This window comes from Melanerpes formicivorus, unplaced genomic scaffold (genome assembly GCF_026170545.1).
Source record: "Melanerpes formicivorus ecotype bairdi unplaced genomic scaffold, bMelFor1.0.p_v2 SCAF_1, whole genome shotgun sequence".
Classification (NCBI taxonomy): Eukaryota; Metazoa; Chordata; class Aves; order Piciformes; family Picidae; genus Melanerpes; species Melanerpes formicivorus.
Genome location: NW_027142353.1, coordinates 59,517,515 through 59,534,822, shown reverse-complemented (window position 1 = coordinate 59,534,822; position 17,308 = coordinate 59,517,515). Strand labels below are relative to the sequence as shown.

The window sequence follows — 17,308 nt, the reverse complement described above, 5'->3', positions numbered from 1 at the left end:
GGGAGAAGAGGTGTTCTGGGAATACACACGAGAGCAAACTGTGCCTGCAATACTCTGACTCTGTTTTTAAGGAAACACCAGAATTTCCCCATTCCCAAAATGTCTTGTGTTTAGTCTGGAACCTTTGTTTCACAGAGAACTAAATGAACTGCACAACTTTATCCACTCATGCTGCACAAATCTCTGTTCTGCCGTCCTTATACAGAGGTGGGTCCTGGGCAGAGTTACCACAGGGAGTAAAATAAGTAAAGGGACTAGTGCCTCCCATGTATAATCTCTCTCTTCCGTTTCCCTGCCTTTTCACCTTGTAATAATCAAATATACTGTTCAGACTTGCTTATCAACCTCTTCATTGGGTGGACCCACATCCTGCTAATAGGAGCTATATATTAGTATCTGAAAGGAAAAGGAGTACCTGACACACTGAAAAAAGTTGGGATTGCCTTTTTTCAGTGCTTCTGTTTCTCATGTAATGCCACCTATCCTCCACTGATAAACACCTAATACAGGTTACAAAACTGCTATTCCTTACAGATGATGTTGATGTAGTTTCAGTGAAGCAGAAATTCTCAGACAACATGTTTACCTTTATTTTATTACTAATTATGTATGTAGGAAAGATGTGAATAGGGCAGCGTATTACAAAGGTTAGTGTCAGAAAACCCAACATAAACCAGGGCTAGCACAGAGAAAAACGTTGCCAGTATTTTGTGATGTAAATTCAAACAAAGGGTGACATTAATGGCAAGTATTTCATTTAGAACTGGCTATGAATATGAATTATCTGGAGTAATTTAAAATGCCACCAGAAAGTGTAGTTTTACAGAATGATTGCTGAAGTCTGATTCCACGTGGGGAGGGGGGTTGAAGCTACCTTGTTTTTCCAATGTAACATAATGTTCACTGCTGTGATTGTATAGTTTACACACAGAATATAAGATCCACTTTTTGAGACAGATTTTACTTGTTTTCAGTGGCATTCACCATCCAAAAAATCTTTTGATACTTCTTTTTCATGCAGCATATAAAATCAATGTCAGCTTAATACCATTCCTGTGCATGCATATAGCTTAAATTCATCCTAAAAGACCTTGCAGAGTCTTCATTGTTCATTCAGAGGGGGGAAAAAAAATGCATTTCCTCAGGAACATATTTCTGTGTTCTCACTGAAATGTATGTAACTCCTAGTAACAGCAAAGCAAATCATTCAGGCTGTGAATCTGAAATTACAGAGAGTAACCACACTAAATTAAAGGATATGCTTACTTGCTGCAGTCAAAACTGTAAATTCTACCTTGCATTATCCTACAGTCATGTACAGTGTATAGATTCCATCTCTGTTCATGCTTTAAATTTAGCACATACTGCACTAAGGTCGTTCACTTGAAAACAAAGTGCAATTTACAGAGCTTTTGTGTTCGCAATTTGTAAGGCTGATAAATACTGGGGAATGTGAAAGGCAAATTGCGGTGTAAATAGTACGCCTCTCCAGAAGGTATTTCTGTTCATACATTTTAATTGAAATGTGCTAATACTATCCATGAACTTGTGGTAAAATGTGTGTTGTTCAGTCAGTAGATGACGTGTTGCTTTGCAGAGTAGAGTCTATATACTTCTCTTTTACGGTTCTACTTCTTTCATTATAGGAAGCCCCATATGTTATGTTCAAGAAAAACCATGATACGTTTGAAGGGAATGACAAGTTTGAAGGATACTGTGTAGATCTGGCGTCAGAAATTGCAAAACATATTGGTATCAAGTACAAAATTGCCATTGTTCCTGATGGAAAATACGGAGCAAGGGATCCAGAGACAAAAATCTGGAATGGGATGGTGGGAGAACTTGTTTATGGGGTAAGCATACCGATTTTTAAAGCAGGATTTAATTGATCGTAGTATTAGTCATTAAATAGGAAGTGTATGTGCATTTTATTAACCTTGGGGTCACAGAAAAGAAACAGAGCTCTGTTTCATATCTCTGTGCTTTCATTTATTTTCAAGAGAAAATCAAACAGTTTCATGCGAATTCTACTATTTATTCAACTAGTGGCTTGTAATAGAAGAGCATCCATCATTTGCACATCCCTTAAAAATTCATTAGTGTTAGAAACCATCTTTTCCTGGTACATTACGAAACTTACTTGGGAAGAGTATCACTCATTTATTCATTTTTCATGGAATGGTGGATGGGTCTTTAAAAAACATAGGACTCTTGGTCTAACTTGAGAAATGGATAATCCCCTGTCCTATATTAAACATACAGCAAAAATTCTCCAGAGAAGTATACAGTTCAGCATTTCAGGTTTAAGACAGACTTTTAAGACAAATATCTATAAACAAAATTTAAGAGCAAACCTGGTTTCTTGTGCAAGCCCTATGTTATACAAGGGATATGGAGATTCTTCGGAATAGCATAACAGGTAACAATTCTGTTGACACATGAAGTTGTAATATTTAATGGCAATAGTCCCAACAAACCCAAATAACTATTTGCAGTATCTGGTGTTACCAAAACCAGCTAAACTCACAGTATCACACAGTATCGCAGTATAACTTAGGTTGGAAAGGACCTCGAGGATCATTGAGTCCAACCTATCAACACAGACCCCAGAGCTGTGCTTGCTGCAGGCAGTTGCTAGTATCTGCATTGGGAACAGATCAGAATTCTTATAGGAACTTCTTTTTAGTGATGGAGTATTAAAAAGAAAGGACAACAAGAAAAACCAAACCAAACAAACCAACAAAAAAGACAAAAACAAGAAAACAACCAAAAAAACCCAAGAACACCCTTCCAAAAGCTATTCATGTGAGAACATTTCTTCCAGAGAATTTGTAACATGCCTAGCGGCTTTTTTAGCAGCTCTGTATCTGTTCCTTCCTGTCAGCTAAATACAGCTGATAAATTTTGTCAAAGAAGTGTTCACTAGCTCCTCAACATGAAACAGAATATATGCTGTAGGAGTGTAGGAAATGGTTCTCATGAGTTTTGTTGATTTCCCCTCCACATGGGAATGGGAAGGTTATACCAAGCCTCACAAAATATGTTCTTTGAAATTCTTGGAGGAACCAACTTCACTTGTGTCTTTAGTGCATGGAAAAGCTGAATGATCACTGAGCATGTATATCAACTTGGAAGCAGCTCAACTGTCAGGATATTAGCAGTCAAGGCTTTTTCAGGCTTAGTTTATCGAAATAGAATACAGTAGAATAGAATAGCATGGAATGGAATGGAATGGAATGGAATGGAATGGAATGGAATGGAATGGAATGGAATGGAATGGAATGGAATGAAGGTGGAGTAGAGTAGAGTAGAGTAGAGTAGAGTAGAGTAGAGTAGAATAGAATAGAATAGAATAGAATAGAATAGAATAGAATAGAATAGAATAGAATAGAATAGAATAGAATAGAATTAACCAGGTTGGAAAAGACCTTCAAGATCACCAGTAGAAGTGACCTCTTGCCTGGCTTTTAACTGCAATAGCAAGCACATGGATGTCAGTAGCTATGCACTCTTTTACACCAGTAGGGTTTTTTAATCATTTGAGAAATTTTACAAATTGTGATAAAAATCTCTTAACCAGATGCCTAGTTTCAGTGGGCTATCATCTAGATGAAAAATCATGGAATCAATGGTCCAGGCCAAACGGACCTCCAAAGATCATCTTGTCCGACCTCGCTGCTGTCAGCAGAGACATCCCCAACTAGAGGAGGCTGCCCAGGGCCTTGTCAAGCCTCACCTTGAATAACTCTGGGGAAGTGGCCTCAACTACTTCCCTGGCAACCTGTTCCAGTGTTCCACCACCCTCATAGCAAAGAACTTCTTCCTGATATCCAATCTAAATCTGCCCTTGTCTAGTTGGAAGCCATTGCCCCTCATCCTGTCACTTCAGACCTTTGTAAACAGTCTCTCCGTCCTTCCTGTAGGCCCTCTTCAGGTACTGGAAGGCTGCTATTAGGTCTCCCTGGAGCCTCCTCTTCTCCGGGCTGAACAACCCCAGCTCCCTCAGCCTGTCCTAACAGCAGAGATGCTACAATCCCCTGATCATTTGCATGGCCCTTCTCGAGACTTTCTCTATCAGGTCCATGTCCTTCCTATATTATCACAGTATCACAGTATCACCAAGGTTGGAAGAGACCTCAAAGATCATCAAGTCCAACCTGTCACCACAGACTTCATGACTAGACCATGGCACCAAGTGCCACATCCAATCCCCTCTTGAACCCCTCCAGGGATGGTGGCTCCACCACCTCCTTGGGCAGCCCATTCCAATGGCTAATGACTCTCTCAGTGAAGAATCTTCTCTTCACCTCGAGCCTAAACTTCCCCTGGCGCAGCTTGAGACTGTGTCCTCTTGTTCTGCTGCTGGTTGCCTGGGAGAAGAGACCAACCCTCACGTGGCTACAACCTCCCTTCAGGTAGTTGTAGAGGGCAATAAGGTCTCCCCTGAGCCTCCTCTTCTCCAGGCTAAACAATCCCAGCTCCCTCAGCTTCTCCTCATAGGGCTTGTGCTCAAGGCCTTGCACCAGCCTCGTTGCCCTGATTTCCTCTCTGAATTGTGTTTCTTGTGCAAGTTACTTAAAGGTGTGCCCTTTCTCTCTCAAACATTTAACTTTTTTTTTTCTTCATGAATTCTGTGTCTACTGAAATAACTCAGTTTGCACTAAGCACCCCATCCAGTCGCTTCCTAAACACCTCCAGTGACTCCACCTCCTCCCTGGGCAGCCCATTTCAATGGCGAATCACTCTTTCTGTGAAGAACTTCTTCCTATCATGCAGCCTAAACCTCCCCTGGCACAGCTTGAGACTGTGTCCTCTATATGTGCTGCTGAGCATGTACACATGCTGATTTTATCCCACTTTTCCTTTCTCTGGTACCTGAATGCTTCAGATACCTCACAGAGCAGCTTGTTTCCTACTTAAACTCTGCAGCTGAATTTTCCATCATTTCCCAGCAGAAATAGGGCTGTGGGGTAGAAATCTGCTCTGACTGTACAGTAGGTCATGGTGGGGGATTGTTTACCTTCCTGGTTTATGTTTAGTAATCTATTAAAAACTACCAGGAAACGTTGACCATTCATCCTGGATGTATCCAAATGCCTCTGGCAGTCCCTGAGGGACTCCGTAGACCTTAATATCTACCTCATAGGAGAAATGTTGACCATTCATCCTGGATGTATCCAAATGCCTCTGGTAGTCCCTCAGGGACTCTGTAGACCTTAATATCTACCTTATAGGAGAAATGTTGAGAATTCATCCTGGATGTATCCAAATGCCCCTGGTAGTCCCTGAGGGACTGTATAGACCTTAATATCTACCTTATAGGAGAAATGCTGGCACGTGTAACAGCTGTTCCCAAATGCACTGACAGTCAGCTCCAATTAAATACTCATTCAGCTGACACAGAATGCTATTCTTTTACTGCTTAACACGAAAGGTCACAACTCATTTCTGTTTAAAATCTCAAAAGCCCTGAACTTCTGAAGTTGAAATCACTTCCTTCATGGTTTTTTGGTGGGTTTTTTTTGAGATAGCTTTAGCACTTTTATACAACTTGTACCAAGCATAGATTTTATTCACAAGGCTATAATAATGTACTCTGGAAGTCTCCTCCCATCAGACTTAATCTCGTTCCTTTGTACAATATCAGAAGGATCCAGAACCCATCTGCATTTGGTAATGGTGCTGACTTGATTGAAATGCTGTTACAGATGCAGTTGATTAAAGTGTGAAGTACCATTAGTCTTTGTCAAAAGAGATTTCACTGGCAACAAAATCATTAATTGTTTGCACCATTGTTATATAGTTAATCATTTAAATTCATAATTGTATGCTGTACATTAAGTGGGCAAAGCACAAATGCTGATGATTGTCGTGCACAGCTCTTGTAATTGTTTAGCTTTCAACAACAAGAAGCTGGGGTGGGGCTTAATGTGACACAGACAAGTCTGACAAACATCATTTCAAATATGATCAGATTGGAGAGGCTGCACTGTTTCCAATTATTTGGCATCTAATTGTAACCTGTGTATTGTCCCTTTACATTCATTGGCATGAAACGGGTTTATCTGTATTACGAGCTATCTGACATTAGGTGACTGTTGTAATGAAATGAGAGAGGTTTCCTCTTCCTCCTCCTTAACTCCTTAAACTCATGTAGGCAGTTAATTCTGATGCAGTTTGAGTTCTACATGTACTCCTTGGGTATTTAAATGTGGTAAGATGAATTTTACCTAAAGTTTCACATACAGTATGAGTGAGCTAGTGAAGTCTTTAAAATCTCCACAGTTCACACTAAAATGAAGCTGCTGCTTTTCCACCTCATTGTTAAAGCTAACAGTCTTGAAGGATCACTGTTTTAATCCCAGTAGCAATCCATAAACACAAAACAGTGAAGCATTAGCCAACACTTCTGAAGACCAATAACTAGGTCTATCATATACTCTGTGTTAACAAAGATACCACTACATGACAGAGATCAGCAGTAATAATTCACAGATTCCCTGATTCACATCAGGCACTTAACACCAGCTTAAACATTAGAGACATTCATTGTAAGGAAGGAAAACACTTCTAGAAAAAAGTAATTTATGAGTGAGATGAAAAAAAAAATTAAGCAGCAATGCCAGTAGTCCAAACCATCCTACAGTCCTAGAGGAATCAAATTTACTTCACAATTTTGGGGATACTTAAAAATATAGAATCACAGAATCAATAAGGTTGGAAGAGACCTCAGAGATCATCGAGTCCAACCTGTCACCCAATACCTCATGACTACTAAACCATAGCACCAAGTGCCACATCCAGTCCCCTCTTGAACACCTCCAGGGATGGTGACTCCACCACCTCCTTGGGCAGCCCATTCCAACAGCTAGCAACTCTCTCTGTGAAGAACTTTCTCCTCACCTTGAGCCTAAACTTCCCCTGGTGCAGCTTGAGACTGTGTCCTCTTATTCTGGTGCTGGTTGCCTGGGAGCAGAGACCAACCCCCACCTGGCTACCACCACCCTTCAGGTATTTATAGACAGCAATAAGGTCTCCCCTGAGCCTCCTCTTCTCCAGGCTAAGCAATCCCAGCTCCCTCAGCCTCGCCTCGTAGGGCTTGTGCTGGAGGCCTCTCACATGTATTTTAGACATTAGTTTTCTTCATATAATGCCTATCTTCATAAAATACCTATGCATTTGTTGCAAAATTTATATGAACACTGAGAGAATGTAGAGAAAATACTATCACACATAATGTTTGTGTAAGACAGTAGCAGCAGAGATGTCTGACGTGCTTGCAAAGATACTATTTTAGCTGTGTTGCATGAACCCTAATATATTTACATAAAATTATGATGATCTGTTTGCATCACACCTCTTTCAGATTGTCAGATGTAATCTGATGATTAATAACCTTAACAGAAATCTGCATTTTTGGTCATTGCACTGGAATGAGTCATTTTGTTTGGAATTATTCAAAACAGATCTACATTTTAACCACTTGAAATAAGTTTTGAATTAGATTTCATAAACTGCATATAGCTTAGCATAGGTTAGTGTATAAAACACAAAACTATGCTCCTTTAAATGCTTTTATCTGTTTCAAAGTTGTAGGATGTCTAAAAATTCCTGCTTTTAAAGTTCTGTTTGTCACACAAGTTATTTATGTAACACTTGGATTAAACTGTTTAAGCATGTCCTTATTTTTTTTTCCCTGCATGTATTTATCTCATTGAAATGTATAGGTTTAAATGTATTCCTGTACATTTTACTGAGTATGAATGACTGCATCGAGAATAGTGCGACCAGCAGGAGCAGGGAAGTCATTGTGCCCCTGTACTCAGCACTGGTTAGGCCACACCTTGAGTACTGTGTCCAGATCTGGGCCCCTCAATTTAAGAAGGACATTGAGACACTTGAACGTGTCCAGAGAAGGGCAACGAGGCTGGGGAGAGGCCCCGAGCACAAGCCCCATGAAGAGAGGCTGAGGGAACTGGGATTGTTTAGCCTGGAGAAGAGTAGGCTCAGGGGAGACCTTATTGCTCTCTACAACTACCTGAAGGGAGGTTGTAGCCAGGTGGGAGCTGGTATCTTCTCCCAGGTAACCAGCAGCAGAACAAGAGGACATAAGCAGCACCAGGGGAAGTTTAGGCTTGAGGTGAGGAGAAATTCCTTCACATGGAGAGTTGTTAGCCATTGAAATGTGCTGCCCAGGGAGTCACCATCCCTGGAGGCATTCAAGAGGGGATTGGAGGTGGCACTTGAAGCCATGGTTTAGTAGTCATGAGGTGTTGGGTGACAGGTTGGACTTGATGATACTTGAGGTCTTTTCCAACCTTGTTGATTCTATGATTCTATTCTATGATTGTCTAAAAGCATTCTAAAAAGTAAACACACTTAAATGCTTCGCTAACCTATGGGCTATGTTGTATCTGAAGATTTTACCCAGTTAAATGAATCTGGGACAACTCAGTATTTAGAAAAGAAAACTACAACGGTTCTGTTATGGATATTCATGAAAAACTCTTAATTCTGCCTGTGAAGATGACCAGGCCTGGGGCAGAGTAAATGCAGGCAGGATTATCTCATATATTGAGGCCTGAAGCAAAGTATTGCAACTGCAAAAGGCAGGTTGTGAGTCTACATTATTTGCAACCAAGACAAAGCGCTCTCAAAGTATGTTCAGTTACCCTTCTTAGCTTGTAAAATGTACCAAACTCCACACTGGTCACAGAGGGCTGTGCCCTGTGCATCCATCCAGTTACAGCACCATGCTGATTGACAGAAGAAAGGTTTCAGCAGCTTCTGCATCTGTTCCCCACTCACCAGTACATCATTTGTCCCAGTTCCTCTCACAATTCCCATCTTAAGTACTGCTGTAATGACAGCTTTAGTGTATAAGGCAAGGCAAGAGAAGAAGCAAACCTTAATGTAATGGTTGAGTCCCTAATGACAGACATGACCAATTAGAACAGCTACAATACCTGCTCCTAGCATACAGACATGATGGTTAGCAGCTGCAAATCACTGTCACCTTCAGCAATTATTCATTTGAGGTTGGCACAGTCATTCTGAAAACATATTAGGGAAACATATTCAAAATTATTCCTGTCTCTAATGGGGTTTGGGTTTGTTTTTTTTCCCTTGGAAAATTGAGTATTTCTGTAATTCTGAAAAATAAAAACCTGCAAATAACAAAACCTGTAATTGTGATAGAATGAACATTTAAGCCACAGTGTCTTGATGTTAATGACAAGCCTTTGAAATTAGCTGCTTAACTGGGTGTGTAAGCCAAGTCCAATTAATTTATACATCTATATCTCTTTTTTCTTTATAGAAAGCAGAGATTGCTGTTGCGCCTCTGACCATCACTTTGGTACGAGAAGAGGTCATTGATTTTTCTAAGCCTTTTATGAGTTTGGGGATATCCATTATGATCAAAAAGCCCCAGAAATCTAAACCAGGAGTGTTTTCCTTCTTGGACCCTTTGGCGTATGAAATCTGGATGTGCATAGTCTTTGCCTACATTGGTGTCAGTGTGGTCCTGTTCCTAGTTAGCAGGTTTAGCCCATATGAGTGGCACACAGAAGAACCAGAGGATGGGAAAGAAGGACCTAGTGACCAGCCTCCCAATGAGTTTGGCATATTCAACAGCCTCTGGTTTTCCCTGGGTGCCTTTATGCAACAAGGATGTGATATTTCCCCAAGGTTTGTGTCAAATCTTTTTACATTTGCCTTTCCTCTTCAACAGTGAAGCATAAAATCTTCCTTCATTTCTCTTCCTGGCACTGTTTTGAAATTCATTCTTTAGAAAGCCTTTTTCATTTCATTATTTTTTGTTCTTCTTCTTTTTTTTTTCTTTTTTAAATAGCTACAGTGAGGGCAACAGAGAATCTGCTTTGAAATTCAGTCATTGCTGTTATTTTACATATGTCAATGTGCATAAACCACAAACAGCTTCCAGAAACAGCAGGTACACGCAGGGACAATTCCACCGAGATGAATTCAGAGAAACTGTGTTATTACTATAAATTAGTTTCATTGTATTGCAATCACGCAACGCACGCTCCTGCTGAATATTTGCCTTGCATGAATGAATGTCCCATTTCTGTTCCCTGTTGGGTTCTGCAGGGCTGCTTCCAGAGCATCACTATCTATGAGAGGAGCCACGCTGTGTTACTAAGCCATGCCTTACAGAGCGGGTGCCTCAGATGTAATCGGTGATCCCAGTCCTGAATTTCTCAGCCTTTTAAGATGTTCTGGAACTTCAGTGTACAGCAGCCACAAGTTCTTAATTAAACATTATGCCCCCAATCTTTCAAACTCTGAATGCTTCATTTTAGCCATTTACAGTGACATTTTGAGTCTTCAGCATTGGCCTAACTCTGCTATTACTGAAGTTAGCAATAATATTGATACTGATTAAGAGTGGATGTTCATTACGCCTCAACAGGCTGCTCGTCAAATTACAGATATTAAAATGGAAAATATGGGTTTTAACTTAGCATAAATATCTCTGTTACCATAAAATACTTGCTGCTTAAGTAAGAAAAATGGGGGAAATGGGAAAGTTCAAATGATTGCAGCAGCTTGTAGAATGTTTGATGAGTTTGGGTGACAGGAACATTTTAATCCTGGAGCTGACATAAGCCATGTGCAAAGCCTTTCCTGTCTTTTTTTTTTAAGAGGAGGAAACAGCTACAGATTTTCAGCTGCCATGCTTAACTTTTGTCTCCAAAGAAGAGATTACCTATCCAGTATTTTTTGACAGGATTTTTGCTGTGTTAGACTTTTCCTGAAATTATAAGAACGCTGGGATTACTGTTCAGGAGAATTCAGACCTCTGTATGTGCATGATATGTATTGATACAGTGGACTTTATACTATAGGCATTGAAATTCAAGAGAAGAAGTATTCCTTATCATTTAAAATGCAAATGATCTCCCTCACATTGACTGTTACTTGATGATACATGTTCAGCAGTAATGGTGCCTTCTGTCTTTCTCTTTTCATGGCTTAAGAGACAGGAAGATGTGCATTACCTTATTCATGTTTAGATCCCTCTCAGGTCGCATTGTTGGAGGTGTCTGGTGGTTCTTCACACTCATCATTATTTCATCCTACACTGCTAACCTCGCTGCTTTCTTGACTGTTGAGCGAATGGTCTCGCCCATAGAAAGTGCAGAAGACCTTGCCAAACAAACCGAAATTGCTTACGGGACACTGGACTCAGGGTCAACCAAAGAGTTCTTCAGAGTAAGTTGGCATGCCCATTAGAGCACCTCTCCCTGCTGACTGCTCTTTTAAGATGCTTGGAAGTGTGAAATAACATTGCTTTGCTATTTTGTGCTTTATAGTTTGCAACTCCTGCACTACTTGAGAGCTCTGTTTTTACAACACCATTTGTTAGAGTTTTCAGTCATTTTAATTTGTGGAAAGCCCGTCGATCCTGTCAAAAGTGGTGCCCTGAGTGATACCAAAGCCAGTGATAAGTGAAGCAACGTTGTGCTATAGACTCATCTTAAGCTGTAGTACTGAAATGATGCGCACTATTGAAAGCCTGATAATAAGATGGCATCTTGCAGGCTTTGTTTCTCTTCTGGATTTAGTTGTGTGCATTTTGCTTTAGGGTCTTCAGTGGCAGTCAGGAAATATATTTTTTAATTTGCTGACTTTTCGATGAATAATAAAGAGAAAATACATCTCAGGGGGATGTGGTTGGAGCATTAGGAAATAGCCTAAATAGCCATCCATATCCCTCTGCTGTCTGTATTGATTACTTCATTTGCTTTCCTGTGTTAGTGTACTTGGTATGTAATCCTCATCATTTGCCAGCTGGAAAACAGTAAGCTTGGACATTCACAAGGCATGCATAATAAACAGATCCTCCTGCTTTATTTCTTGTCTCTAGCAGATGAAAGTTAAGCCTAGATGACTGAACATGTGTGAGCTCCTGAATAAATGCTGAGAGGCAGTAATTCTTGCTTGGAGGAGAAAATGCTACTAAAGGTTTAAGGATTGAGACAAAGGACATGTAGGAATCACTCACCAGTTATTGTCAAAGGCCGAAGACAGACTCAACTTTGGAAAACAATTTCATTTAAACAAAACCATGCCTAATTCACCAGCTGAACAGAGTAGAACAGTGATAAATAAAACCACATCTTAAATACACCTTCTCCCCAGCCCTCCTTTCTTGGGCCCAGCTCTGCTGTCTCTTCCCTCCCATCATCTCAGGGGACCATGGAATGGGCGTTGTGGTCAGTCCCAGTCTGTTCCATGTTGTTTCTACCATTCTCTCCTCCTCAGGGGAAAAACTCCTCACAGTCTTCCTTGCAGCAACATGCTGTCACTCCTAGAGGAGACAGTCCTCCAAAATCTTCTTTACCAACATGGGTTTCTTCCATGGGCTATAATCCTCACAGCAACAAACTACTCCAGAACAGACTTCCCTCAGATTCATGACTTTTCTTGGCAGCAGTCACCTGCTCCAGCATGGGGCCTTCCACGGGCTGCAGATAGGATTCTACTCCACCACTGCTCTCTATGAGCTGCAAGGGCTCAGCCTGCCATTTTACCATGGGCTGAAAGGGAGTGGCTGCTCTGGCATGCCTTCCCCACTCCATCCTTACTGACCTCAGTGTACACTTGGTTGTCTCTCTCTCTCCTGTCCCACTCCTCTCCAAAACAAAAAAGAGCCCTCAATACAAAAGGACCCAGCCCACAGATTTTTCTCTTTTAAGTACGTTGTCACAGAGGCATTAATTGTCTTGGCCTTGGCCAGAGGAGGGGGAGCTTCTCAAAGCTTCTTGCAGGAGCCTCACCATTAGCCCCCTCCACCACGCACAAACCTAACACAGCATAAATACGTGACTTAAGAACTAGCCTACATACCAGCACATGCTACAACTGTAGTGTGAGAAGACTTGTTTGCCAAGTCTAACATTTTGTGGTATTGGAAACAAACATCATCATTTTGGGGAGTAGAGTCATTGTGTAACTTTCCTCTCAGTGATTACTATCTGGCTGAAGATAAGCCTTCAATATCTGATCAAAATATCAGAAACTTGGAAAGCTATTCAGTCTGCTTTGATTCTGGGTTGAAGACAGAGAAGGGACAATGAATTCTAAAGCCAAAGAAAGTAAAAGACAATTTTGATACTATTAGCTAATTATTCTTCTTTTCTGTTTTGGATGCAGTGAGAGTGGCATTTTCTGAGCAGCTTGATCAAGAAGGGAAGAATTTACTTTTAGCAGTCCTACTCAGATAAGCCCTAAATGAAAACTATCCTAGATTGCAAGGGAAAAGCTGCAATGTCTCTTCACATGATAATAAGGAGTATCTGTCGGTTTGCTCTCAATTTTCACTCTCAGCTGACATGTAGAAATTGAATGTTAACACATGAAAGTCTGGGAGGAGAAAATATCCTTACAGAGAGATGCCTTGCTAGACTGTCCATATTTTTTTGGTCTCTCAATCAACAATGTAAACTAGATCCTAAAAATACAGATTTAAATGCAACCTTTCCCAATTGATTTAGGACATTGTTTCCTCTTGGTAATAGAGCTAATTTATGTGTTGCATGGTTTTAGTTCTGAAGAACTATTATGTGTTTATTTCATAAAGAATCTGATGATATGGATGTTAAAATGTAAGAAATGATTGGGAGTGAAGGCAGAAAAGGGCAAGTAAATATTCTTGAAATGATATTTGATTCATTACAGTTCCTTTCCATTTTTTTTTCCTTTCAGGATATTTATGCCCATGAAATTACGTCAGAGTAAAGCAAAAAAATACAGGAGTGGCTTAGTTTTCTCTCAGCCACTGTTAGTAAATTGAAAGTAGCTGTGACTACAGTGGAAAGAGAGGGTGACTAATGGGATGGAGATTGGAGTCAATACAGCTGACCAATATGATCGAGTATTGTTCCTTTATTGTTCCAGTATTTTAGGACTATAGTATGAGCATAGTGAGTACAGCACAGTAGTGTAAAGCAAAGAAGAAGATGGGAAAGGAAAGGAAAAGTGCATAGCAAGGGAACTTCTACAACTTGTATGAACTTGGAGAGCCTCGTTGGCATGGCTTCATTGGTCCCCTATGAGTGACCACACATCGCACTATTATAGATTATTGGTCCAACTACTAACAACACGTGAGGTTGTTGATGCAGGTGCATGTCCTGTTGTCCCAAGATAACTTTCTGTGTTTATAGCTACCAGTGCCTTGTTTTAGTTACATGCTGTAGGCACAGCACTGTTTTGCTACGCTGCTAGCTGGCTCTGCACTAATGCTGAGCATGGCCTACCACCATGTCAGGCTCTAGCCTACACTGCCAGATTGCTCACACTGCTCGTCGCTGGCACTGCCACAGGTGACAAGGCAGGATGTGGTTATATGGACATCCACAGCTGGTTTTAATTGAAATTTTATTACATTTAATAGAAAGATAAAATGATACATATAGACAAGCTGAAAAAGCAAGGATAATTTATGACACTCTATTCTATTTTTATGAAACATTTCTGGTTAAATGGCACTTCCAAGTCAGCCCTACCTTCCTAATAAATTATTTTCTAAGTTACAGTACAGCCATTCAGCAATTGATAAAAAGAAGTGCTTCAAGGACATTACTCTTACCTACACAAAGACTCAGTTGCAGGCTTTATAAAGATATTGTCAAGTTAAATAATAATCAGATTATAGGATTTGACATTTGTTTAAGTATTCTAGTCCCCTCGTTTTGCAGGTTTATAATAAAGAATATTTTCCTCAGGACAGGAATGGGCTCATAGACCAAATCTTGCTTAGCTAGAACCTCCTGTTGACTCAAACAAAAGCTGGCTTCAGCATTAGGCTTTTTTGCAGCATGCATAAAAGAAGCCAAGTGCCATCTGATGTTAAACAAAAACACTGTATAGTGTTCAGCTGACACACTCCTGGTCTGCATGTACAGATATATGTTGCATTCCCAGACAAGAACATTTCCAGCTCCTGCAGTCGAAGCCACAAAATCTTGCATGTTCTTTGAGCAAGCACGTTTCTTACTCAAGGGCTGGCAGGATAAAAGTTTAAAATATATCCACTGATACTGAAGTTCTAAAAACAAACAAACCCAATACTTCTTTAAGACAAATGCTTAGGGCATTGTGTTTATTTTAATAACATAATTTGTTCCAGTTTGTTGTCCCCATCTTTTACTGTGAACCATGACTTGAAATGTTGTGCAGCCTGTCTGAATGGAAATTAAATGAATTCTAGGCTCTGAATTATGAAAGCAGAAATGTTACTTAAGTTATTGTGGTTTTGATGGTGTGTGAGGATGGGTATTAGAAGTGAGAAATGCTTCGAGATTCAGCTCAGTATTTATGGAGATATTATTTTACTGTTTCTCCTTCCCATGCAGGTTTATAGGGGATATCTATTTCATCTATAATTCCCTAAACCACACTTTATAACACTTTTGACTGTGTGAACTGCCTCGATCTGACAGTAAATTCAGGTCTTAGCTTGCAGTTATATTATTGTAACTATCAGATTTTATAGTACTGTTGTTTCTTGCCTCTTTTAAAATAAACATGGGATTCAAGGAAAGCCTTTACTAACCACGATTTTCCCACCCCCAGTTGTGTGAAAAATTAAGTGTGATTGCTTTCATTTTGAACAGTGCCATTCTGAAATGTCACAACATTCTTTGGTTCTGACTTGTGTTTAATTTTCTCCAGAGGTCAAAAATAGCAGTGTACGAAAAGATGTGGACCTACATGAAGTCAGCTGAGCCATCAGTGTTCACTAGGACTACTGCAGAGGGAGTAGCTCGTGTCCGCAAATCCAAGGGCAAGTTTGCCTTCCTGCTGGAGTCCACCATGAATGAGTACATTGAGCAGCGAAAGCCTTGTGACACCATGAAAGTGGGAGGAAATCTGGATTCGAAAGGCTACGGCGTAGCCACACCGAAGGGTTCTCCATTAAGGTGGGTGGAATAGTATAACAATATAAAAATGTGTTGTTATAGTATTCCACCTTCCCTGATGTCCCTGATATAGCTCTTTTTGTTTTGTGTGTGAACATGGTATGTTATTTTTCTTTTCTTCCATTTCATGTTTTTTTTGATCAACAAAGGTAAACATTTCTAACTGCAGTATGGATTTAGCAGCTAATAGTTGGCATACATTTCAAGGCCATATAAAAACCAAACTGGTTGAACACTAGCTACTTGAAGTCAGCCTCGATGAAAATAACATCAGCTGTTCTATTTCATCACCTTTTCTCACCAAATTCAACCCTTTATATAGCAGCATTATGCCTACATTACCTGCATCAGTATCTGCATCAACAATATGCCTAAATGTTATGTTTTGTTGACTGATCTTGGCTGCTAATTTCTGAATAAGAAGGTACCTGTAACATCTTTTTTTCAAATGTCATCACCTGGAGGTAATTAGTTCTGCATTAAAGCAACTTCTTCTCAGTGTTTTTTGTTAAAGCACCTTCTTATTTAGGAAAAAAAAACCAACCCAAAGGTTTGTGTTTCTAGCATTATGCATTTCAGTACTGCCTTCAAACTCACCAGTATTTTCTTTATCATGGTATCAGATGCTCTCAGTCAGGAAGGAGAGTTTTTGATTTACCAGCAGATCACTCGCTTTCCATTCAGATTGTCAGGGAAACAGAAGTGAAGGTACTAGTTAAAATTAGCATTATTTACCATTGTGTTATCTTTAATGCTTAAGGCAAACAAAACATACCTTTTTCTTCCAGTAGGCTTGTCAATTTTCTTCAAAGCAAAAGAGCAACTAGCACATTGAGGAAGTGTGGCCTGGGAAGTCTTAACAGACAGGGTGAATGTGGGTGAAAGAGAGGGAATGGCCCACAGAGCAACCAGCACCCTGCTTCACAAATCTGTGATCATGATAAGGGATTACAAGGGCCTCTGATGAAATAGATTCAGAAAGTAGACAGTGAGTTAAAGAGCAGAGTGGCAAGTGTAGATGGAGCTGTAATTCAGGAGATCACTAAGGAGATACCTGTCTACATCCATGACCACAGAGGAAACATCATTACCAGTATGCAGATAACTAAATTCACTCTTAATCAGTAGTTTAACCTGCACGTAAGGCCCCAAACCTCAGTAGCCTTAACTGCATTACACAGATGGGAATAAGAATATCATCCAAACCAGGAAAAGATTTGCATGTGCAGGAGAAAATCAGGCCGTGTATTTCAGTATATGAATATGAATTTTTGGTCCTTAACATTCAGTACTTCTCAGATTTAAAAACTGCCACCTTTACCACTGCATAAAGTAGTAAGGCAGCATAAGGAGGT

At 40.1% G+C, this 17,308-nt stretch overlaps 1 protein-coding gene across 7 annotated transcripts in view; it reads left to right on the top strand.

Moving 5' to 3' along the window:
- Positions 1-17,308, top strand: part of GRIA4 (glutamate ionotropic receptor AMPA type subunit 4) — a 285,058-nt gene that overhangs the window by 219,054 nt on the left and 48,696 nt on the right. For all 7 annotated transcript variants that reach the window (XM_068144917.1, XM_068144910.1, XM_068144937.1 and 4 more), the window contains exons 10-13: positions 1,647-1,853; positions 9,320-9,690; positions 11,040-11,238; positions 15,706-15,953. In XM_068144917.1, the coding sequence (XP_068001018.1) occupies positions 1,647-1,853; positions 9,320-9,690; positions 11,040-11,238; positions 15,706-15,953 (1,025 nt within the window). The remainder of the gene's footprint in view (positions 1-1,646; positions 1,854-9,319; positions 9,691-11,039; positions 11,239-15,705; positions 15,954-17,308) is intronic.